The sequence below is a fragment of the Xiphophorus maculatus genome, chromosome 15, assembly GCF_002775205.1.
Source record: "Xiphophorus maculatus strain JP 163 A chromosome 15, X_maculatus-5.0-male, whole genome shotgun sequence".
Lineage (NCBI taxonomy): Eukaryota > Metazoa > Chordata > Actinopteri > Cyprinodontiformes > Poeciliidae > Xiphophorus > Xiphophorus maculatus.
The window spans coordinates 16,201,757-16,220,076 of NC_036457.1; the positions used below are offsets into that span (position 1 = coordinate 16,201,757).

The 18,320-nt window shown below is 42.4% G+C and overlaps 2 protein-coding genes across 7 annotated transcripts in view; both read right to left on the reverse strand.

Moving 5' to 3' along the window:
• Nucleotides 1–5,843, reverse strand: part of LOC102223049 (ena/VASP-like protein) — a 40,155-nt gene extending 34,312 nt beyond the window's left edge. The window contains exon 1 of the mRNA XM_023347731.1: nt 5,350–5,843. Coding sequence (XP_023203499.1) covers nt 5,350–5,354 — 5 coding nt within the window. The 5' untranslated portion in view covers nt 5,355–5,843. The remainder of the gene's footprint in view (nt 1–5,349) is intronic.
• Nucleotides 5,844–9,155: 3,312 nt separating this feature from the next.
• Nucleotides 9,156–18,000, reverse strand: LOC102227022 (echinoderm microtubule-associated protein-like 1). Of its 6 annotated transcripts, none has more exons than XM_023347341.1 (7): nt 16,665–17,994; nt 12,674–12,865; nt 11,592–11,724; nt 10,954–11,055; nt 10,335–10,369; nt 10,162–10,188; nt 9,156–9,900 (listed from the first exon to the last, which is right to left on the reverse strand). In XM_023347341.1, exons 1-7 carry the CDS (start codon nt 16,804–16,806, stop codon nt 9,626–9,628), a joined length of 906 nt encoding a protein of 301 aa, XP_023203109.1. In that variant the 5' UTR covers nt 16,807–17,994; the 3' UTR covers nt 9,156–9,625. The 6 variants fall into 6 exon arrangements, with proteins under 6 accessions (XP_023203109.1, XP_023203107.1, XP_023203105.1 ...); XM_023347339.1 differs by lacking the exon at nt 16,665–17,994 and adding an exon at nt 13,332–13,850; XM_023347337.1 differs by having other exon boundaries at nt 9,156–10,188; nt 16,665–18,000.
• Between the last annotated feature and the right edge of the window lie 320 nt (nt 18,001–18,320).

Here is an 18,320-nt window from a genome sequence, read left to right on the forward strand (position 1 = left end):
TCTATTCATCTTACAAAATGATCCGACTGCAATAGCACACACTTTAAAACCATACGGGCCACAGCGGCTGAGCTGCAACTCTCCTCAAAGTAAATCATTTTACTTCTTTTTCATATCATATCGCAGCGCAAGTCTAAGAGGCATAAAATCTTGACAGGAAGTTGAGAAAGGGGATATAAAACATACTGTTGGCAGACAGAAGAGCAAGCACGGCTGATTCATTATTATTTAAACGCTACGGTGAAAACAAACCAAACAGAGGGCAGCTTTGGAAGGTCAGGTCAGGAGACGGTGTAGCGCCTCAGCGAGGAGGAAGTGAGTCGCATGGAGAGAAGAAGTGGGGAGGGAGGGTGAGACCAGGAAAACGGAGAAGCAGATGAAGGTAGAAGGGACGTCGGGCTCAATCTGCGCGCGCCCATCCCCCACCGCGCGCTGCCAGGTCAGAGCCAGCAGCAGCAGCAGCAGGCTGGAGTCTAATATTAAACTGCACAACTCTGATGGAGTGAGTAAACACAACCCTCTGAGTGAGCATGTGTGCACTACAGCCAGCGACTCTAACCTGTCTATTAGCGCGCAGTGGGGAGTGCGGATGGCCTTCTGTCTGACACACAGCGTGGGTGGGATGGTTCCCCACATGAGCAGAACGTGATCGCCCTTCAGGTGAATGAATGGATGAATCATAACGAGGCTATAATGCTGAAAAGTAAACAATTTCTGAATATTAAGGCAAATGAAACATGGTGGGGGATATTTCAGGGTCTATTAAATTGATTATATCTTGTTGGGGTTTTTTTCCCAAAATTGTTAGGCCCCAAAAATGACTAACCTTTTTGTTGAGCACCAGCACAAGCTGCTGCTGTGCGATGAAGCTTTTACCGTGCTAAGAGCTTGTAAAACGTAATTCAACCTGAAATTGTTCTCCTGGTTTACACATAAACTAGTACCTTTATCAAGAGTCGGTGGAGAAAGAATCACGCAAAGAAGTTGTAGAAATCAGTTTAGTCTTGAGAAAAAGAAAAAGAAGCTATTGCTCACAATGCTTATCCAAGCTGGAAATTAAAATATCAATAGACTCTTAATTTCTATTGAGACTCCTGCAGAGATTGGACTCCTCCAACAAGTCAGACTGAAGGATAGCAACAACAGCCTGGAGAGAGATCATGCAAACCGGAAGAATGTCCTTTGGTTAGATGAGACCGACTGAAACGTTGCTCATGTTTTGGAGGAAAAAATACAAATCTACAGAACATCGTCTTCCTTGTGAAACACGGTGGTGGTTCCTGTGGGGCTGGACTTGGGAAGGGATCTGTTAGAATTATTATGTTTTGTTATCTTTCTTACATTAGTAGTTTTATATTACTAGCTGTTTTACATTTTAAGGTTTAGTGTTCTCACCCCAGAGAGGAGGAACTTGTTAAACTGTGTGTAAGACATAACTAACCTTTCTTTCACCTCAAGCATGTTTTCACAGGTGCTTCTTCAGGGGGCCTTCCTGAGATACTCCTTAGTTGCCTCTAATTGTCTGTGTGTAGAGTTTAGCTTCTGTTTCCCTTCCTTGTTATCAGGGTTGCCCTCCTTTTTGTTAAGATCAATCTCCCACTTTCCATTCACTCCCTTTCTCTGCTAATAAAAAGACAAGTTCTGCAGCAGGACGGCAGAACGCAAGGAGCTCGGCTTGTAGGAGCCGATCCTCTGTGCCTTCTCAATTCTTGCAAGAATTTGGTTGAAAACTAAGTAACGTTGTCTGTGGTTCTTTTTATATAGGTTGAGAAAATACCTATCAGGATCATTTAAAAAAAAAACAAGCAGATTTTATAGCTTTTCATAAAAGAGCAGGTTGGTGTGTGTAGTTTCTTTTTCTCTTAATAAATGAAATCTTCAATTGGACAACTCCTTACTTAATTTACTCAGTCTACCTTTGCATGACGTTCAAATAAACGTGATTATCTGAAATGGAAGAAATCTGTAGAGGGACTAATCCTATCTGATAATAGCAATCCCCTTTGGTAGAAAATAGTGTCAAAAAACATTATATTTCACATCTCTAGATGTTGTCCTGGCTGATTTGATCAAATATTCTTAACTACCTCCAGCTGCTCTCGATGGAATAGACAAGAACTGGTTAACACAGTTAACCAGCAAAACTGAAGCATCTTCTAACTCCAGGCTGTGACTGGGCAACCTTCAGGCTCTAAATTAAAATCCCAATAAACACAAAATATGAATTAAACATCGGACTGTTTTTTTTGTTCAGGTTCCATGCAATTCCACATGACGTAATCTGCCTTTCATCCCTTCATCTCTGTGAATCCACCCGTAAGCAAAGTGATGAGGAGGAAGAGGCGGATTAAACGATGATGACAATTTCTGTCACACACACTCTTCACGTCACGCCTCAGGACTGAACGCGAGTGCGAGCGAATATAAACTCTGCGACTCAGACGAGACGTGTGTTTTTTTTTAAATAATTACACCACACAACCAAAGAGGGGAGATTGCTGCAAAGGAGGTGGGAGAGCTTTCCCTCTCATTCACAAAGATTTGATTATCCCTCTTCAAACATCACAACACACACACACACTTGTGTTGATCAGCTTGCCTCTGGATGCCTCAGCATTCTTAATTATGACTCACAAACTAGGCTGCTTGCTATCAGCCAAAATGAGACGTTTTCATCACGTGTACGTGTACACCTGCACACACACGCCTGCCGCCGGATGCAGGGTAATGTGAGGCATCCTTCTCTATTTTTGGGTACATGCCAGACTGATTTTGGACAAATGTGGCTGATGTGACTCACAGGTGTGTTGTAGCTTCAGATTCATGCCCAGGCATCAGAGAGAAAGCACAGAAATAAGACATCTGACAAAGTTTGGCCTGATTATCTTTCACAAACAGTTCTTAATTAACAGTAAAACTAAAATGTTTAAAGTTTTAAATGTTTTTAAAATGTCTAAGAGTGACATAAGAGTGCTGTATGGGAGACGAAGATGACAATTTTCCTGAGGGATCTATCTACATAGCTAGCTAACTTGATAGCTAAGTAGCTAGATACATTCTAGCTAGTGCTAGCTAGCTAGCTATTGATCTATCTAAATTAACAGTGGAGATATTTTGTGAGTCATTATATCACCTCCATGACTGAACATTGAGTTAATACTTTTTAAAATGAATATTCAACATGTCAAATAAATAAAGTTTGACGCAAAACTTACTTGCATCTCTGAGTGAGAAATCTGATTTCTACTGGCGAATATCGAGACAAACGGCATTATTTCCTGCAGCAATTATTGTTCACATTTTGCCACATACTAACCACAAATTTTGATTGTATTGGTATTTTATGTGAAGAAACAACACTAAGTAGAACATAATGCTGTTTATTCATTAATGGTCAAACATCTGAGGTATGTTGATCTCACCGTATTTCATTTGTGGATATCATGTGGAGGACATACTACAAATGAGTGTCACACTTTTCATATTATTATTATTATCATTCTTATTTTTCCTTAATCCACACCACATCATTTTTCACTCTCTTCCCAGTCATCCTACTTCACTGGTACTTGTGCATCTCTACAGAGCGCAGGCCGGGCTGTCTTTCAGAACAGGTCCGATATCAATTCAGCAAACACTTACCAATTATGGTCGCTGGGCAGTAGGTCACACACACACACACAGATACCACCAACTGCTTCCGTCGATACGCATCAAGCACCACCATTGAAACCGGCTCAATACATTTCACACTTAGCTTTTAAAGCTTCATGAAACCACCCAGAATGAAACCATTTGGGGGCATCGACAATGAGAGGCGGAGGCCACGGCGGGGAGGAAGCTCGGCTAACTAAAACCAAACGCGTTTTTTTTTATTATCTTGGTTAGTTAAAAAAGAAACACACCTGAAAACCTTTGTGCGACACTTTGTCAATATATACAAATTTATGAAAGACAAAGATAAAGACAAAGAGTTTGTTTACTGCTCAAAAAGTGTCACATGTGGTCAGAAGAGAAAAAGGCCTGTATAACTGCAGGAGAATACTAACTATTTAAACTATTACAACAGAATTCATTTAATTTACTTGGAGTTTATGGAAAATACTCAACAACTCAAGGTATAAAGTCAGAGTCGTATTAAATAGCAAAACACTGTAAAACGCCGACATACAGACGCCAGCTACGACGAAATAAAGCCTGGCACCTCAAACTAGCAGCTCTCTGTGTTCGGCTCAAACTGAACAGGAGTTCAGATGACCCACATGAAGCTGCCTGTGGTTTGTTGGGAGGCGCAGTCGGTGTTGCCACCTACAGAACATCTGCCTGCAGTGCAGGACTGCCATAAATCACAGCGGCCTGCTGCACGGAGAAAGATGAGCAATTTGTTGATGGGTTTTATCAATACATTCTGCCACAACCGGCCCCTTTTGAGAATATTCACAGTTTGACACCCCTGATACAGACGACGGATGGATGAATTATTTTCCTTTCACTTCCCACTTATGAGTTTTCGAAAATGTGAGAAGATTCAAGAGGTGTGGATATTTCTCGCGAGGCATATGATACTTCATCCATGACCTTTAGCCTTCCGAGTTTAGGCTTCAAAAATACGCCTCTGCACAACTAAACACCGATTAAACAGTTCCTTCCTAATTATTCTACCCCTCGTGGTGGTGACTCCTTCGCAGCTAAGCTCTTCAGCCCCACCCAACGTCCGTGCAGCAGCACTGCAGCTGATTGGGTGGAGAATTTGGCTCCCAGTTACATTCCAGCTGATAGGTTCTCACTGGCAACCAGTAAACCCAGCGCTTGCATCCCAGAGACAGAGGTGTCTCCGTGCACGGAGGAGTATACGCCGAGGTGATTGGCTGCCAGCCCGGGAGGTGTGTAAAGAGTCCATGCAAGGCGCATATGATGTTTCTTTTCTTTTTTCTTTTTTTTAAAGTTGATTAGAAGCGCTGGCGACCGCTTTTGCAAAGCTATGAAATGAAAAATGGGCGTGCATGTAAGCAACCCGAGAGCAATCTGCACGTGCTGTCTGATTTCCACGATATTAATGGGTTTCTGTGTGCAGACAGCCTCCATGTGACACGCAATAACAGCTGATCTCATGTTAATAATAACAGTAGCATTTAAAAAAGAAAAAGAAAAATCTCCAGCTTGTTACTATTTTCTGTTGGCTAAAAGGTCGATGTGCTGATCAATAAATTCCGGTGATGCACCTGTGGCGAGGAAGACAGGCCTCGGAATGAACCGCAAATATGTTTCCGCGTAGACTTCATCTGATTTATGTTGCAAAACAATCCAAACAATATTTGATGTCTGTGCAGCTGAATTGTAGCTCCTTACCTCATCTTCCGCCGCTGTCCGACTGAATTATGTTCCTCTGTTTCAAGTTCTCTGAGTCGTTATTTTAGCCTCTAAAAATTAATAATAGTAGTAATAAAGATGAAAAACGATCCGGATCCAACAACGGCCGCGCACGTCTGGTTGCTTTGAGCAGAAGCGGAGAAGAGGAGCGCAGTGTGTGCACAGATGTTGGAGGATGTCAGGGTGTGTGTGTGTGTGTGTGTGTGTGTGTGTGTGTGTGTGTGTGTGTGTGGAGAAACGGCTCTGCACGGATCTCCACGGGTTTTCTCCTAGAAATGACGGCTCATGGTGCGGGCGTGTGTCAGGAGGGCTGCTCGGTCGGTGGGAGCCATTTCTCAGAGGGAGGCGCGCCGCTTTCCCAGAGACAAGAAGCCGGGCGGAGTGGCTGACAGCGGCTTCTGAGGTGCCATCTTTCCCTGCCTCCGACCGCTGGGAGGGAGGCTGGATGGATGGAGACGGGAGGGTGAGGGTGTGGTGAAGTGGTGGTGGTGGTGGAGGAGGAGGGGCAAAAGGAGCTCAGCGTCTGAAATATTCATGGCAGGGTGGGTTTGTGTTGCACGGAAGCGCCCTCTCTCCGCCGACGGAGGAACTGCATGAAAGCGGTGGCGCCATCAATAGGTGGTAGAGGGGGCTTGCTAGTCCTCCTTGGCTAGATAATCATACTATAAAAAATATCAATTTCAGTGTATTTAAAATAATCAATTGGTTTCAGCATTTATTTACTTATTTTTAAATAGAAAAATATTCTTAGATGTAATGTTGTCATATCCTGCCAGTGCATTAAGCTGGCATTCGCCTTTGTGGAAACACTGGTGTGGATGTCTGGTATATGTTTTTTATTTGTTGTTGTTGTGAATGATGTGTCTTTGTTTTTGTATGCCTGTGCGGACCACGAGTCTGTTGAATCAATCAATCATATTTATTCAATTTTTATTTTTATCTCTGCTACGGATCAGGATTCTGTCTTTAAGTTTTTTCTCATTGTCTTTCTTTCTAACTTGATGTACTTCAAGGATGAATTATAAACTTCTTACTAAAGCCAACGTGGGACAGGTTTACTCTGGGAAAAAGTGTGATTTTCCATTTTACGAAAAGATTTTAATTCCAGCTTTATTTGGTGGGAAACTTTTTCTCGTTTATTCGTCCTTTGTTTTCATTCGGCTGATCATACGTTAGTGTGCATAATTTCCAAAGGCCTTACCGGCTTGTTCAGCCGGCTATTGTGCCGAGCAGTCCTGCTTTAAAAGTCACCAGATATGCATCGACTAGGCTTTTGTTTTCTGTTTATTTAGTCGAGTCACTTTGACACATTTCATCATGCTCTCTACGACAGTGGAGTCGTAGAGAGCCGGTCCGGGCCGCGGACCGGTACTGGTCCGTGGACCAATTGGTACCAGGCCCCGCAAGAAATAATTAAATATTTCCGATTTATGCATTATTCGAGTCTGGAGGATCTTTTATTTTGAAAATCCTTTAACCGGATTCTCTCGGTTACGTCTTGCGCCAACATTGAGCCCACAAGCAGCAACATGAACTAGAAAATTCCTGAAGAAATTTAACCGGGGCCTGCCAAAGTGTGCCCGTCGGTTTGGACCCAGCGTTCTGATGCTAGACATTAGCATCAATGCTAAAGAAAGCTGCAAAGTAATCAATAGCATGTGGAGATTGACAAGAATGTTTACTAACATGGACTTGCACCATTCAGTATGATAAAGTAAGTGTATCAGCTAAAATTAGCAGAAATGCTAATGCTAGCGTGATTGCTGTCAGTAGCATGTGGGACATCACTAGGATGTTTTCTATAATGGACTTACTCCATTCAGTATACTAAACATGGCTAATAAGTCAAATAAATAGCTAATAGCTTATATAAGCTAAAATGCTAATGCTAATGAACTGACCTGAGAGAAAAAGATAATGCAGAATAATATTATTGCACCGCCTGCGGCGGTGCACTAACCTCAGGGGCATGTTGAGGCTTTTATTTTGAAATTTTTGTTAAGCTTAATCTCAAAGGTCCAAACTAATCCCATGTCTAATAGTCATTGGGTTAACTCAGTTATTTATTGCTCAAAAGAGCAATTACCTAATGTAAGATTTCTCAAGGCTTTTATTTTGAAATTTTTGTTAAGCTTCATTTCAAAGTGCCAAACTAATCCCATGTGTAACAATTGCTGGGTTAAATCAGTTATATAATGCTCAAAAGAGCAATTATCTGATGTAAAAATATTCAAGGCTTTTATTTTGAAATTTTCAGTATGCTTCATTTCAAAGAGCTAAACTAATATCATGTGTAACAATAGTTGGGTAAAATCAGTTATAAAAAGCCCAAAACACAAGTAGTTCTAAAGGCCAGCTCAGTCCTCCTCTGTAGTAACTGACAGTTCCACCATGTTGTAGTTCTGACATTCAGCTCAGACCTCTTTTGTAGGCACTCAGTGTCCGCCATGTTGTAGTTCTAACCTTCAGTCATTGTGGTTCTAAAGAGCAGTTCAGAGAGGCAGACTAAATTCTATGTCTATTTTGAGTCTAACTGACACTGTTTTGTGTCAGTTAGACTTTTGTTTTGAGTTAAATTTGGCTCGTTTTTTGTTAATTATGTCGCCACAGTTACTCGAAATGCCAACAAAAGTAATAGCTCCCCTCACGGGATTGAGCCTCACGTTTTGATATATATATTGTGAGGGGGCATGCAGCGGTACGAGCCGCATTAACGGTAGTAGGAAGCGGCAGTTATTTTGAGGTGTAGAACAATAGGTGCCTGCCATGCAATGCATAGGGATTACATCCCTATGCATTGCTATGGGCAGGCCCCAATAAGAAACAGGTCAGATGTCTTTGGAAAGTTTCTTTGCAAAGGGGAAAAAGCCCAGAGAAGAGACAGGAGAATGGATTTATCCCAGTAGGTGATGCCCACATTCCAAGCCCATCATATGGTGACCGGCTCGTTAATGAGGCAATGAAGCTTCAAACTGCTTCGCCACTAGAGACCAATCACATGGCACGATTTAAGGATTGTCAGCCGATTTACCAAACCTCTGTGACCACAGAGCCGATAAAAGTCCAACAGGTTCGATCGGCTCGTGTGTCCGGCCACACAGCAGGAGCAACACACCACGCAAGAACCGATTCCAGTCACGAACATCCCGATTCCAGAGGAAAATCCAGTAAAACCCCCCAACATACCATACGTGAATTTAGAATAATCAAACACGGATGACGATGTAGAAGCAGCAGAGATAGTTTGTGGCTCATTTTAAGCGATAAAAGACAAAACAAAAAGAAAAGGCGTTTGATAAAAGACGGCGGGAGCAGCCGCTCTATTTGCTGCACTATGATTTTAAGGTGAGTTATGTTTTTTCATAGTTAACATTTTTAACTGAATAAACATAACCACATATAATAAACATCTATAAACTGACCTTTACATATAGTAATAAACATTTCCACATATCACCTCTGATGTCCACCGGACTCTCAGTTGTCATGTCAACTGTTTGGGATTCCCCTCCGTTATTAAGTTCAACAGGATGCATCCTCGCTCCCAGTCAGAGAAAACCCCACAGGCTGAGAAAATAGGGGAGAGACAATGTTGCTTATGCCCGATTTTAGATTGGGCATATTCAACACATCAACACGTAACACACCACACACCGCAGGACGTTGTAAGATAAAGGGAAAATCGGGGCAAAAAAACCCTAAAGGCTTTAGCGGGAACATCAACATGCAGAAGCATTATCTCTTAACACTTGTCCGCGGTAATAAAAAGACACCGCGGAGACACCTCACACAGAGATCAACACTTTTTATTGTCTTTTCTGAATAAGAACAGACATTTTGAGGTGGAAACTAACATCAAACACGCAACAAAAAAAAACACATCGGCGCACACAGATAATCCAGTCGTCTTGACAATAAGTTGCCTCCTCATGTACGTCACTGAGAGTGCTCTCATAGAGGAGGCAGAAGTTCAGGAAAACGATGCACAGATCTAAGCACCAGTAAAGCTATCGCTAGGATGTGGTATGCAAGGAAACTAAAAAGGCAGAAAATGTTCAAAAGAAATAAACATAAATCACGATACTTGATGTAGTCAGATGGGTTAGTTACAGGTAAGTGGTTTGGTGAGCCTCTTTAGGAGTTTTATTAACTCAGTTGCAAGGAGATTGCCATAAAAATGCCGACAGAGTTTGAAAACTGAAATCTCTAATCAGCGTGAACCTCTTTCAAGACGAGTTAGGAGTGTCTGTCTGCGTCAGTAGCAAATCTGAAAGTATTGGCTGGGCGACTTGACCGGGCTGATGTAGCTGGACGTTTCCTGCGCTGAGCTCTGGCCCGTTACGGTTTTCTGGAGGCTCAAGGTGAAGGACGGGGTTGACTTCTTCTTCTGCGGTTGGCCGCCCCTCTTGGTCGGCGGGGGCCCGGGGCCGGCCACGGGCCCCCTGTAGGCGGGCACCGCAGACGCCGACTTGGCCTCCTCAGAAGACCCAGTCTTTCTTGCGAGAGGACTCAGGTAGATCTGCATAGTCACTAAGTGAAGTGGTGAAATGTGGCGAGGAGACGCAGAGAACGGACAGGGGGGAAAAAAGGGACATTGCAGGCGGCGAAAGAGAGAAAATGGGGAAGAAGAGAAACAGAAATGGACGCAAGAAATGGGGTGATGGTGCACACAGTTATGGTATGATGTGACCAAAAAAATGAAAAACAAAAAGAAGAGCTCACACACAGTTCTGTTAACTATGGCGTTTTCTTCTAAACCAAAGTCTTTTTGCTCCAAGAGACAAAGCCTACCTTTGCAATGCGTCACCCGTCTTGTTCCTGCACCAAAAACGCCACAGAAACGTCGTTAATTCTGTGACATGTCTTTTGAGTCAATTTTTCCTCTATTTGTCCAGCGGCGCTGTCATTTTATTGTTTTTTTTCCCTGATCAGACAATTAAAAGCACACAGGTGTGTTTCCTTACCTACGCTCACGGCGGGCTCACTGGATTTGTTGCTTCTGGTGTGTTGACAGAAAAATGAGGAATAAACGAGAAAATTGGTGAAAAGAACTGAGAATACCAGAAAAGAAATAAACCTGATTAAAGATTGTCTCACAGACGCATCTGTTACAGGAAGAGACAACAACACATTTAAGAAGAGGGAAGAAAATGGTGGACAGAAAACGATGCAAAGTTTCCAAAGATGTACTTTTAGGAAACAATGTGAAATGTCTGGAGTGAACTGATAGCACAAGTCCAGAGGTTGCTGTGTTCAGAGCCTCCAGGACAAAAGATTGATCAGTTCTCTCTTCCCCCTCACTTACTTAGATTTACTGTCTCCCCTGCACTCCACACTCTTCAGATTCTTATTTGTAGAAAATATTTTGTGCTAACAATGTATCCTTTTCCTCCCTTTTCACAATCGAACGCTACTTTGACTTGATCTAAAAATCCTAACAAAATGCACTGAAGTTTGTGGGTGCAACCTGACAAAGTACGGGAAAGTTTTAAGTAGCACTTTTGCAAAGCCCTGCCCTTGCCGTAAGACATATGTGGCTGCAACTCAAGTTACATGACCTCACAATGACTGATACTCTCTTACTCTTCAGGAACTTTCTTGCAGACCGAGGCTGCAGACGCGGGTCGCGGCTTAGTGATCTTACACGGACTGTCCTTCGCACCGCCTGGCGGGCTCTTCACACCGCTGGAGAGAACAGAAAGAAAAGTCCAACAGAAAAGAAGAAGTGACGTGAAATCCCAAGAAGAGGGGATGAAATCAATTTGTGGTTGCTAATAAGTTTTTTCTCTCTTTTTTTTTTTTCCATCATAATTAGACACTGAAAGCCTTAATTGAGTGGAGATTTACCTCTCTCTGTGTAATTATTCCAGAACAGCACAGATACGGCGACAGCAGATTAAGGTACCGCGGAGAGAGGCCATCAGGCTTTTCTGACTAACACTATCTAATGTCAGTATCGCTTGAAAGGTAATTGAGAGGAAGAGGTTGCTGCTTGGAATTAAAGGCCAGCGTAGGGGATAATCACCGAGCCTCCGTGTGCGGTGTCTCTGAGATAATGAAGGGTGTCTGCTGATTGCACCTTCCATAATGAAGAACGAAGCCTCACTCTGATTGGGGCGCTTTCGAATCAGTGATGTATGTTGCAGCTTCCTCTCTCTGCTCTAATTGTGTTCATCATCTGCATCGTGCTGCTCTGAAGGGGAGGAAATGAGCAGCTTTACCTCAGAGGTGGCGGCGCGGGGCTGTAATTCCTCGCCGTGGCGCTGGAGGGCACTGTGGAGCTCTTTTTGAGGGAAGTGGAGCTGGAAGTCGCCATGGAGGTTCTGGGGGGCAAAGCCAGGGAGACGGGCCTGGCTGCGGAGACACGGACATCACAGGTTATCAGTGAGGGATAATTATTCATTTTTCGATTTCACATTACAGGTAAATAGTTTGCAGGTAAGAGTAACATGTGAAAACAGATTTAGAATTGACCTCGAGGGCAAATGTACAACATAAGAAAAAGGATGCAGTACACTTCTTGAAAATGAGTGATGAAAAGAAATCCGTAACTGATTGCGGTATTTAAAAAAAAAAAAAAGTTACAAAATGTCCATGTGTGTTTTGTGCATAAAAAAGAACAAGAAATGACAAAAAACTGTGACAAGACACCTCTAGTGTGTCATGTTTCAAAATGATGCCTGGATAAGTCTGGCAAACATTTATAGTCAATTGATTTAAATGTGGATTACTTTCAGTTTTCAACTTTCCCCAATAAGTTGCAATCATTACTATTGATTATAAGTGTTTATTGCAGCACAGAGAAACATGGTTTTAGAGAAACTTTGCTCAAACTTTAACACTATTTCTACCATGATCTAGTTACAAATACAGACAAAAGTACACATTTTTGCATCAACATGTATAAACTTTCGGCACTGCACAGGAGGTAAAGAGATGTCGTGTCTTATTGTATGCATGGTATGTAGGTTTAAACATTGGTCCTGAACTGTTCCACTGTATTGGATGAGGAGGGCAATTTGAGGCTTTTATGGAGAGAGGGTCTTAAAGAGACAGAAGTTGAAGTCACAGGTTTTCAATAGTGGACACTTAATATTTCAGGAACGTTAAAAAAAAAATCAGGGAAGAAACCCATTCTTTAATCATGGGAAAATGTAGGAATCCTTTTAAAATGGGATTATGAGCTTCCAAATACATGCTTTGAAAACTAGAGCTCAGTGCGGTTCAGTCCCACAACAGTTTGTCAATAGACGGCAACCTTTAAAGCCTTCATCTCAAAGACCAAACACACGTCTCTGCTCACCTTTGGCGCCCGGCATTCTCCTTCCTGCGGCGGCAGCTGCCTGGTGCTCTTCAGAAATGTTGAGCCTCTTGAGGACGTCAGCCAGCGCCAACTTCAGCAGCTGGATCTCATCCTCCTGCATCTGCATCCTCTGCTCCAGGTAGGTGAGCCGGTCGGCCACGTCCAGGCCGCTGGCTGCCGAGCTGCGGTCGTCTGAGAGGGACCAAGGTGAAATCAGGAAGATGAATGCAAGATTGGACGCCCAGAGAGTGAGCAATCTTTAAACTGGCTGAATGAGATTCACGCATTCTCCATCGTTTGTTATGTCTCACATAGCAAGACAAGATAGCGACCGCATTAGAAAGAACATTTGACAGCATGCAAAACGTCTGTTTGACCAAAATAAAATTCAAACTTGCAGAATTTATCCTGAAGACTTTACCAAATTACTTTGCCAAAAAAAGATCCATAATGAAAAAGGTTTAAGACGTAAAATCCCTTAATTCAAAATAGCTGACTAAAATCTGGACAATGATTTTAGTCAGACGTTTGAACTGTACAGCTCCTCAACACTGTCAACACTCAGCAGCACGGAAGCAACAATAACATCAAGCAAAATTTCTTTCCCACCGCCGTCATTTTTCTGCTACAAATTGTTGCTCAAGTCAGAGGCGGGTACCATATGAGCTGCTGGATGCCGATGAGAAGCTGGGGTATCTCTGCTGACTGCTGGCTCTGTCCTCAACCAGCCCAGATGTCCTCCTCCTCTTCTTCTCCTCTCTCGAACAAACCCTCTCAGTCCTCTGCACTCCTCTGCCGCCCTGTTGCGCCTCCATCTTATCGTTTACCCACTACGGTCTCATCTCTCCCACTCCAGTCATGTGGCATTCACAGATTGCGGCTTGTACGGTTTTCAGGTTCTAGCATCCGACTGTCGCTACAGCTAAAGGAGGGTACCGCCGTCCCGGTGCCTGGCTCAGTCTAGGACTCGATGGTGATTTGGTGAGGCGTTAAGCCTCCAGCTAAGGATGTGTGTTTATAAAGGTGGGGGTTGGTAATGCTTAAAAACTAAGAAGTCATCCAATTCGACCTGAATTGTCCCTGCCCATGAGTACACAGATTTGCATGAGTCTGATGGTGTGTGTGTGGGCGTGTGTGCATGGGAGTGGAGAGTACAATGTTAATCCCAATCCCAAAGTTAATCTCTTTGACCCCGCCCACACAGATAATCCCATGTCACTATATGAGGGAGGGACAAAGTAGAAACATCAGAGCTAGACCTGAAGGTACATTGCAGAGATGTAAACAACTTGAGATTTCACGTCACAAAGGTTTTGAAACATTGCATGGTCATGAAGGGGATCAACATAAACATGTAGACTAGAGCATGTTCTCATTGATTTGGGTAAAAAAAGGAAGCATAATTCCTTTTTCATTGTGATTTTTCACAATGATCTGAATCAGGGCTAGGTTTTATCCACAGTTGCTAAACAGTAGCAAATCCACTATGTCACCAAAGTTCTCAAACTTTGTAACAAAGACCACCCGGTGCTTGGGGTGGTGATTTACAAGATATTTTTCTTATAAATTATTTTCAAACTAAGTGCATCTAGATTGTGATGAAGAGGACAACGTGATGATCAAACCCAAATTAACTGTATTCCAGTAGTGTGAAGAGAACTCAGGTGGGCTAATTGTCCTGTGGTCACACTAACTACTACAATGGACCCCCAGTATCCATTAGGCTTAGCAGCTGACAAATAGTTAAAATTCATAAATGTTTTAATAGCTCACATACCAAATATACCTTAATTTGCATTTATACACACAGTGGACGCGGTGTTAGCACGGCTGCTGCTCAATGTAAAATCTTCAGTCTCCCATATTTCGGTATTTATGGATACGGCCAATCAGCACCAAGAAAAAATTATTGGCGTTCCTGGATTGGCTGCTTTGCAAACGCCAGCTGGTAGCATCCAGGAAGCTTTGCACCACGCATTTTCTTTCATTTAAAAATATTCTCTACAGAACAGGTGCAGGCTGCAAACAGCTGAATCTGTGACTACTGAACAGCCAATATGTGATACAAAATCATAACAATTTATGTCTCCAGTGTAAATTATTATTATTATTATTATTATTATTATTATTATTATTATTATTATTATTATTATTATTATTATGTCCCTCACCTAACACAAAGTTTTAGAATATCAGCTTTGTAAAACGTGGACCTTTCAGTTACTTTTCCAAGTGAAAAATGTAAGCATGTCAATATTAATGTAACGCAGGCTCGTAGTAAGAATATTTTCTTAGTAGTTTTGGAAAAATGTTTGTATTTATCAAGGTGCTATAAAAAAGTTTGACATTATTAAATAGAAAGTTTAGTTTGACAAAAACTACATCTGGAAACTCGGTCAGCGACGCCCTGAAGGTTGTTTAGCTAAAGTAGCTATTTGATGTTTAAACAGAAAGCTGAATACTAACACTAAAATAAATTATTGGATGCATAGTTACAGTAACTGGATAAAAGTTTGGATTATTTTAAGAGCATATGCTTACAAGAGTAATAAAGAGATAAATGTAAATTATCTTAAAAAAAAAAACAAAACAAAGTTAGCTAAAAAGCTAGCTAAAAGTGTTAGCTAAAAATCCGCTAAGATTTCAAGTTTAAAGCAAACATCTAAACTCTGACAAAGTGCTACAAGTGGATTTTTTTTTAATCCAATAAATAATTTGCACATAAAAAAAATATTCAAAAATAACAACAGCAATAGCACAATAACACTTGAATAAAGTCGTGTGTGCATAAACAGTCATGGTTCATTGCTAACTGAAGAAATGTAATTACTGCACGAATAATGAGAAATATGAAGGGTCAGATGTTAGATCATATTATCCTAAATGTTAGAAGCCTTTCTATCCACCCTCTTGGTGCCACTCTTTGGACAGAACTTTTTCCTCCTAGTAATAACCTGCTGCATATGAGGACTTCACATATAATTACTAAAGCATTCAGCCAGCAGTAATCTGCCTCTCACTGAGGGCTGTGATCCTCTGCTGGCCCGTGATCTCCTGTGTCTGTTCCTGTCCTGGCCGTGACTTCATCCTCGTGCCACGTCCATACTCTCCATATGGGATTGGGATTAGAATAGCACAATAATCCTGCTGCTGTAAAAGAGAATTAGTGAACCCCCGAGCTCAAACTCGGCCCTATAACTCAGCAACAAATAGCATATAGTCGGGCGTCTCGGGTGCATTTCCTGCAAACGCAATCACGGATGCATTTAGGAAGAGATGCATGTAACCATTTGTACATGTGGATTTCCTTTAAAACGGAGACATAGTGAGTGTTTTAATCCCTGTTTGCAGATGGTGTCATTTAAATGACAGAACATCTGTCTTCCCACATCAGCTTTGCAAAAAAAACAACCAAAAACAGACGTAGGCATTTTTGCGTAAGCATCCTTCATTTATCATTTCACTGATATGCAAATCCTGGACATGTTTCAAAGTCATCTCATCTGACATAATTTCTTTAGCTGGGTGTGGCACATGAGACGAGACTTATCATCAACGAATTAATATGCAGAGTATGAAAATATCAGGTGTTTTAGGGTTCCTGCTGAAATAAATCAATATGCAGGGAACAAATAATATGATAAACCATATTCAAAGTGGAAGTGTTCAATCCGCTCTGCTGAGTACTTGAATTTCGGGAGATTTGAGCATTTCACTTTTCACCTTTTAAAACCCACGTGTCCTACTTGATTCCTCCTCCTTTTTTCCCTCTGAAGAATCACAAGTGCAATAAACCAAAATGAAAGCTTCCGGCCACATGCGCGTGCAACTTTTGCAGGACGAATACACCGTCTCTTGCTCTCTTTGACGATCCTGGAAACAAACCGAAGCGACAGATCTCCCGTCCTTCCACGGAGGCGCAGGGGAAGGAACCAAACGGGTTTGATTTATCTGACGGATCTGAATTCCCTCAAACCCTCTCAGTCTTTACCTGTCATGAAATCAGTGTCGCTGTGATAGCTCTCCTTCAGCGAAGGTGTCCTCAGCAGGCCCTGGGCCGTCTCCTCCATCTGCAGGTTGTGGTCGTCCAGCTCCTCCATGCTGGCGTCCTCTTCTGCTATGATTGCCTGCATGTCCCTGACTGAGGATGCGAGATTATTTTGGTCTGAACTTCCGTGGAGAGCTGATTCACCTTCCAGAGTCCAGCAGTGGTTCCCACGTCCTGCTTCCCCCTAATATCCTGTAAGGAGTATGAGCACAGGGTGATGTCACTCAAAGGACAGATTAAAGACCTGGTAATCCACCTGAAGCTCAAAGGGAGGATAGGAGTGTGCAAGAGTCTTTATTTTCTTAGTAGGTGGAAAATGTTGGTGGGAATGACAAAACAAACTCTCCCGTCAAGAGCTCCAGGTGCAAACACACAGCCGCCAGTTCAAGGAGGCGCCGAGGGGTCCTGACCTCCGTCCTGAAGAACAGCATTCTTCTGACGGAAAAATGAAACGTGGCAGAGTGAGGCTGGAGAATCTGCTGTTGCATGCAAAGTTTCCGACAAGCACACAGTCACACACTCCCCCAAAAACAGCTTACACAAGGCCGCCATCCGGCGTGGTCAGCCTGGGCCTACTGTAAGGATGACGAGATCCAGAGATTAGGGAGCAGAATTTGATTAATTACAGTCATCAGGAGGACAATAAGCCGGATGTGGTAATTACTGTCGACTGACAGGGGAAAGAAACAGTGCGAGATGAAAAGCTAGTTAGGCGATTAGGTTTACCCCCCACCCTGGTGTGAGACAAGTTTTGTTTGTGTCTATTTTGCAGTTTATTGGATTGATTCTTTCTCCAGCAGATGTGTCCGTTTGCTGATGCATCGAGGCTTTCTGGTTTCACGGAGGAAGTCGTAAGTCATAAGAACGAATGAGAAACTTTAAATGAGAAACAAACACGTTCATCTTTGTATTATTGAGTCTAATCCAATAAAGTCTTGGCGTCCTAACACGCTCACGTTTTCTCATCCGCTGTGATGAATGTCCGTTCTCCCCAGTCATCATTTCTCATCATCAGACTTCCTGTTAAGTCAGCTCGCAATCTGTGCTGACAGAATACGGTTTCGTCGGGAAATATTCAGACAGCACGAGCCTGCCATTTTGACAAGAGTCAGATGATGGCTTACCATTTTGACATTCTGCTTTCAATCTTCATATGAAGGATTTAACAGCGCACTGTGACGTAGTCAAAGCTTGGGATCTTGTTTCATCAACCCTTTAAACCTCTTCACCTGTCTGCCGTGTTCCCTGATTTTTATTGTTTTGAACTAATGTTCTCTGGAGAAAACAAAACAACACTGGGATCTTCATAGAGCATGAGTTTTTACACATAATTTTTGTGAAAACCGTGTCTTTGTCCACTTCACAATGACTTCTTTCTTTTAGATATCTTAATAAAACAGCATCATAAGAGCCCAGACATTTTAGTCTGAACATAGAAACGTGTGTTTGGAGCCATCTCAGGTCAAAGGGTGTGTCTAGTTGTATTATTAAGTCTAACTAATGAACTGCTCAGGCTGTTGGAAGGTCAGGAGAGAATTAAACAGCCATCTGCTGCCAATGTCTCACTACTGCCCTCACGTGGACACGATCATTATTACA

Bases quoted from the DNA above. Each gene is read 5' to 3' on its own strand.
- LOC102227022 (XM_023347335.1), bottom strand. From the start codon at position 13,488: ATGGAGGCGCAACAGGGCGGCAGAGGAGTGCAGAGGACTGAGAGGGTT. The intron at 12,866-13,331 runs GTACCCGCCTCT...GGTCCCTCTCAG, and splicing joins GGCATCCAGCAGCTCATATG to ACGACCGCAGCTCGGCAGCC. The intron at 10,370-10,953 runs GTAAGAGAGTAT...TCAACACACCAG, and splicing joins TGCAAGAAAGTTCCTGAAGA to AAGCAACAAATCCAGTGAGC.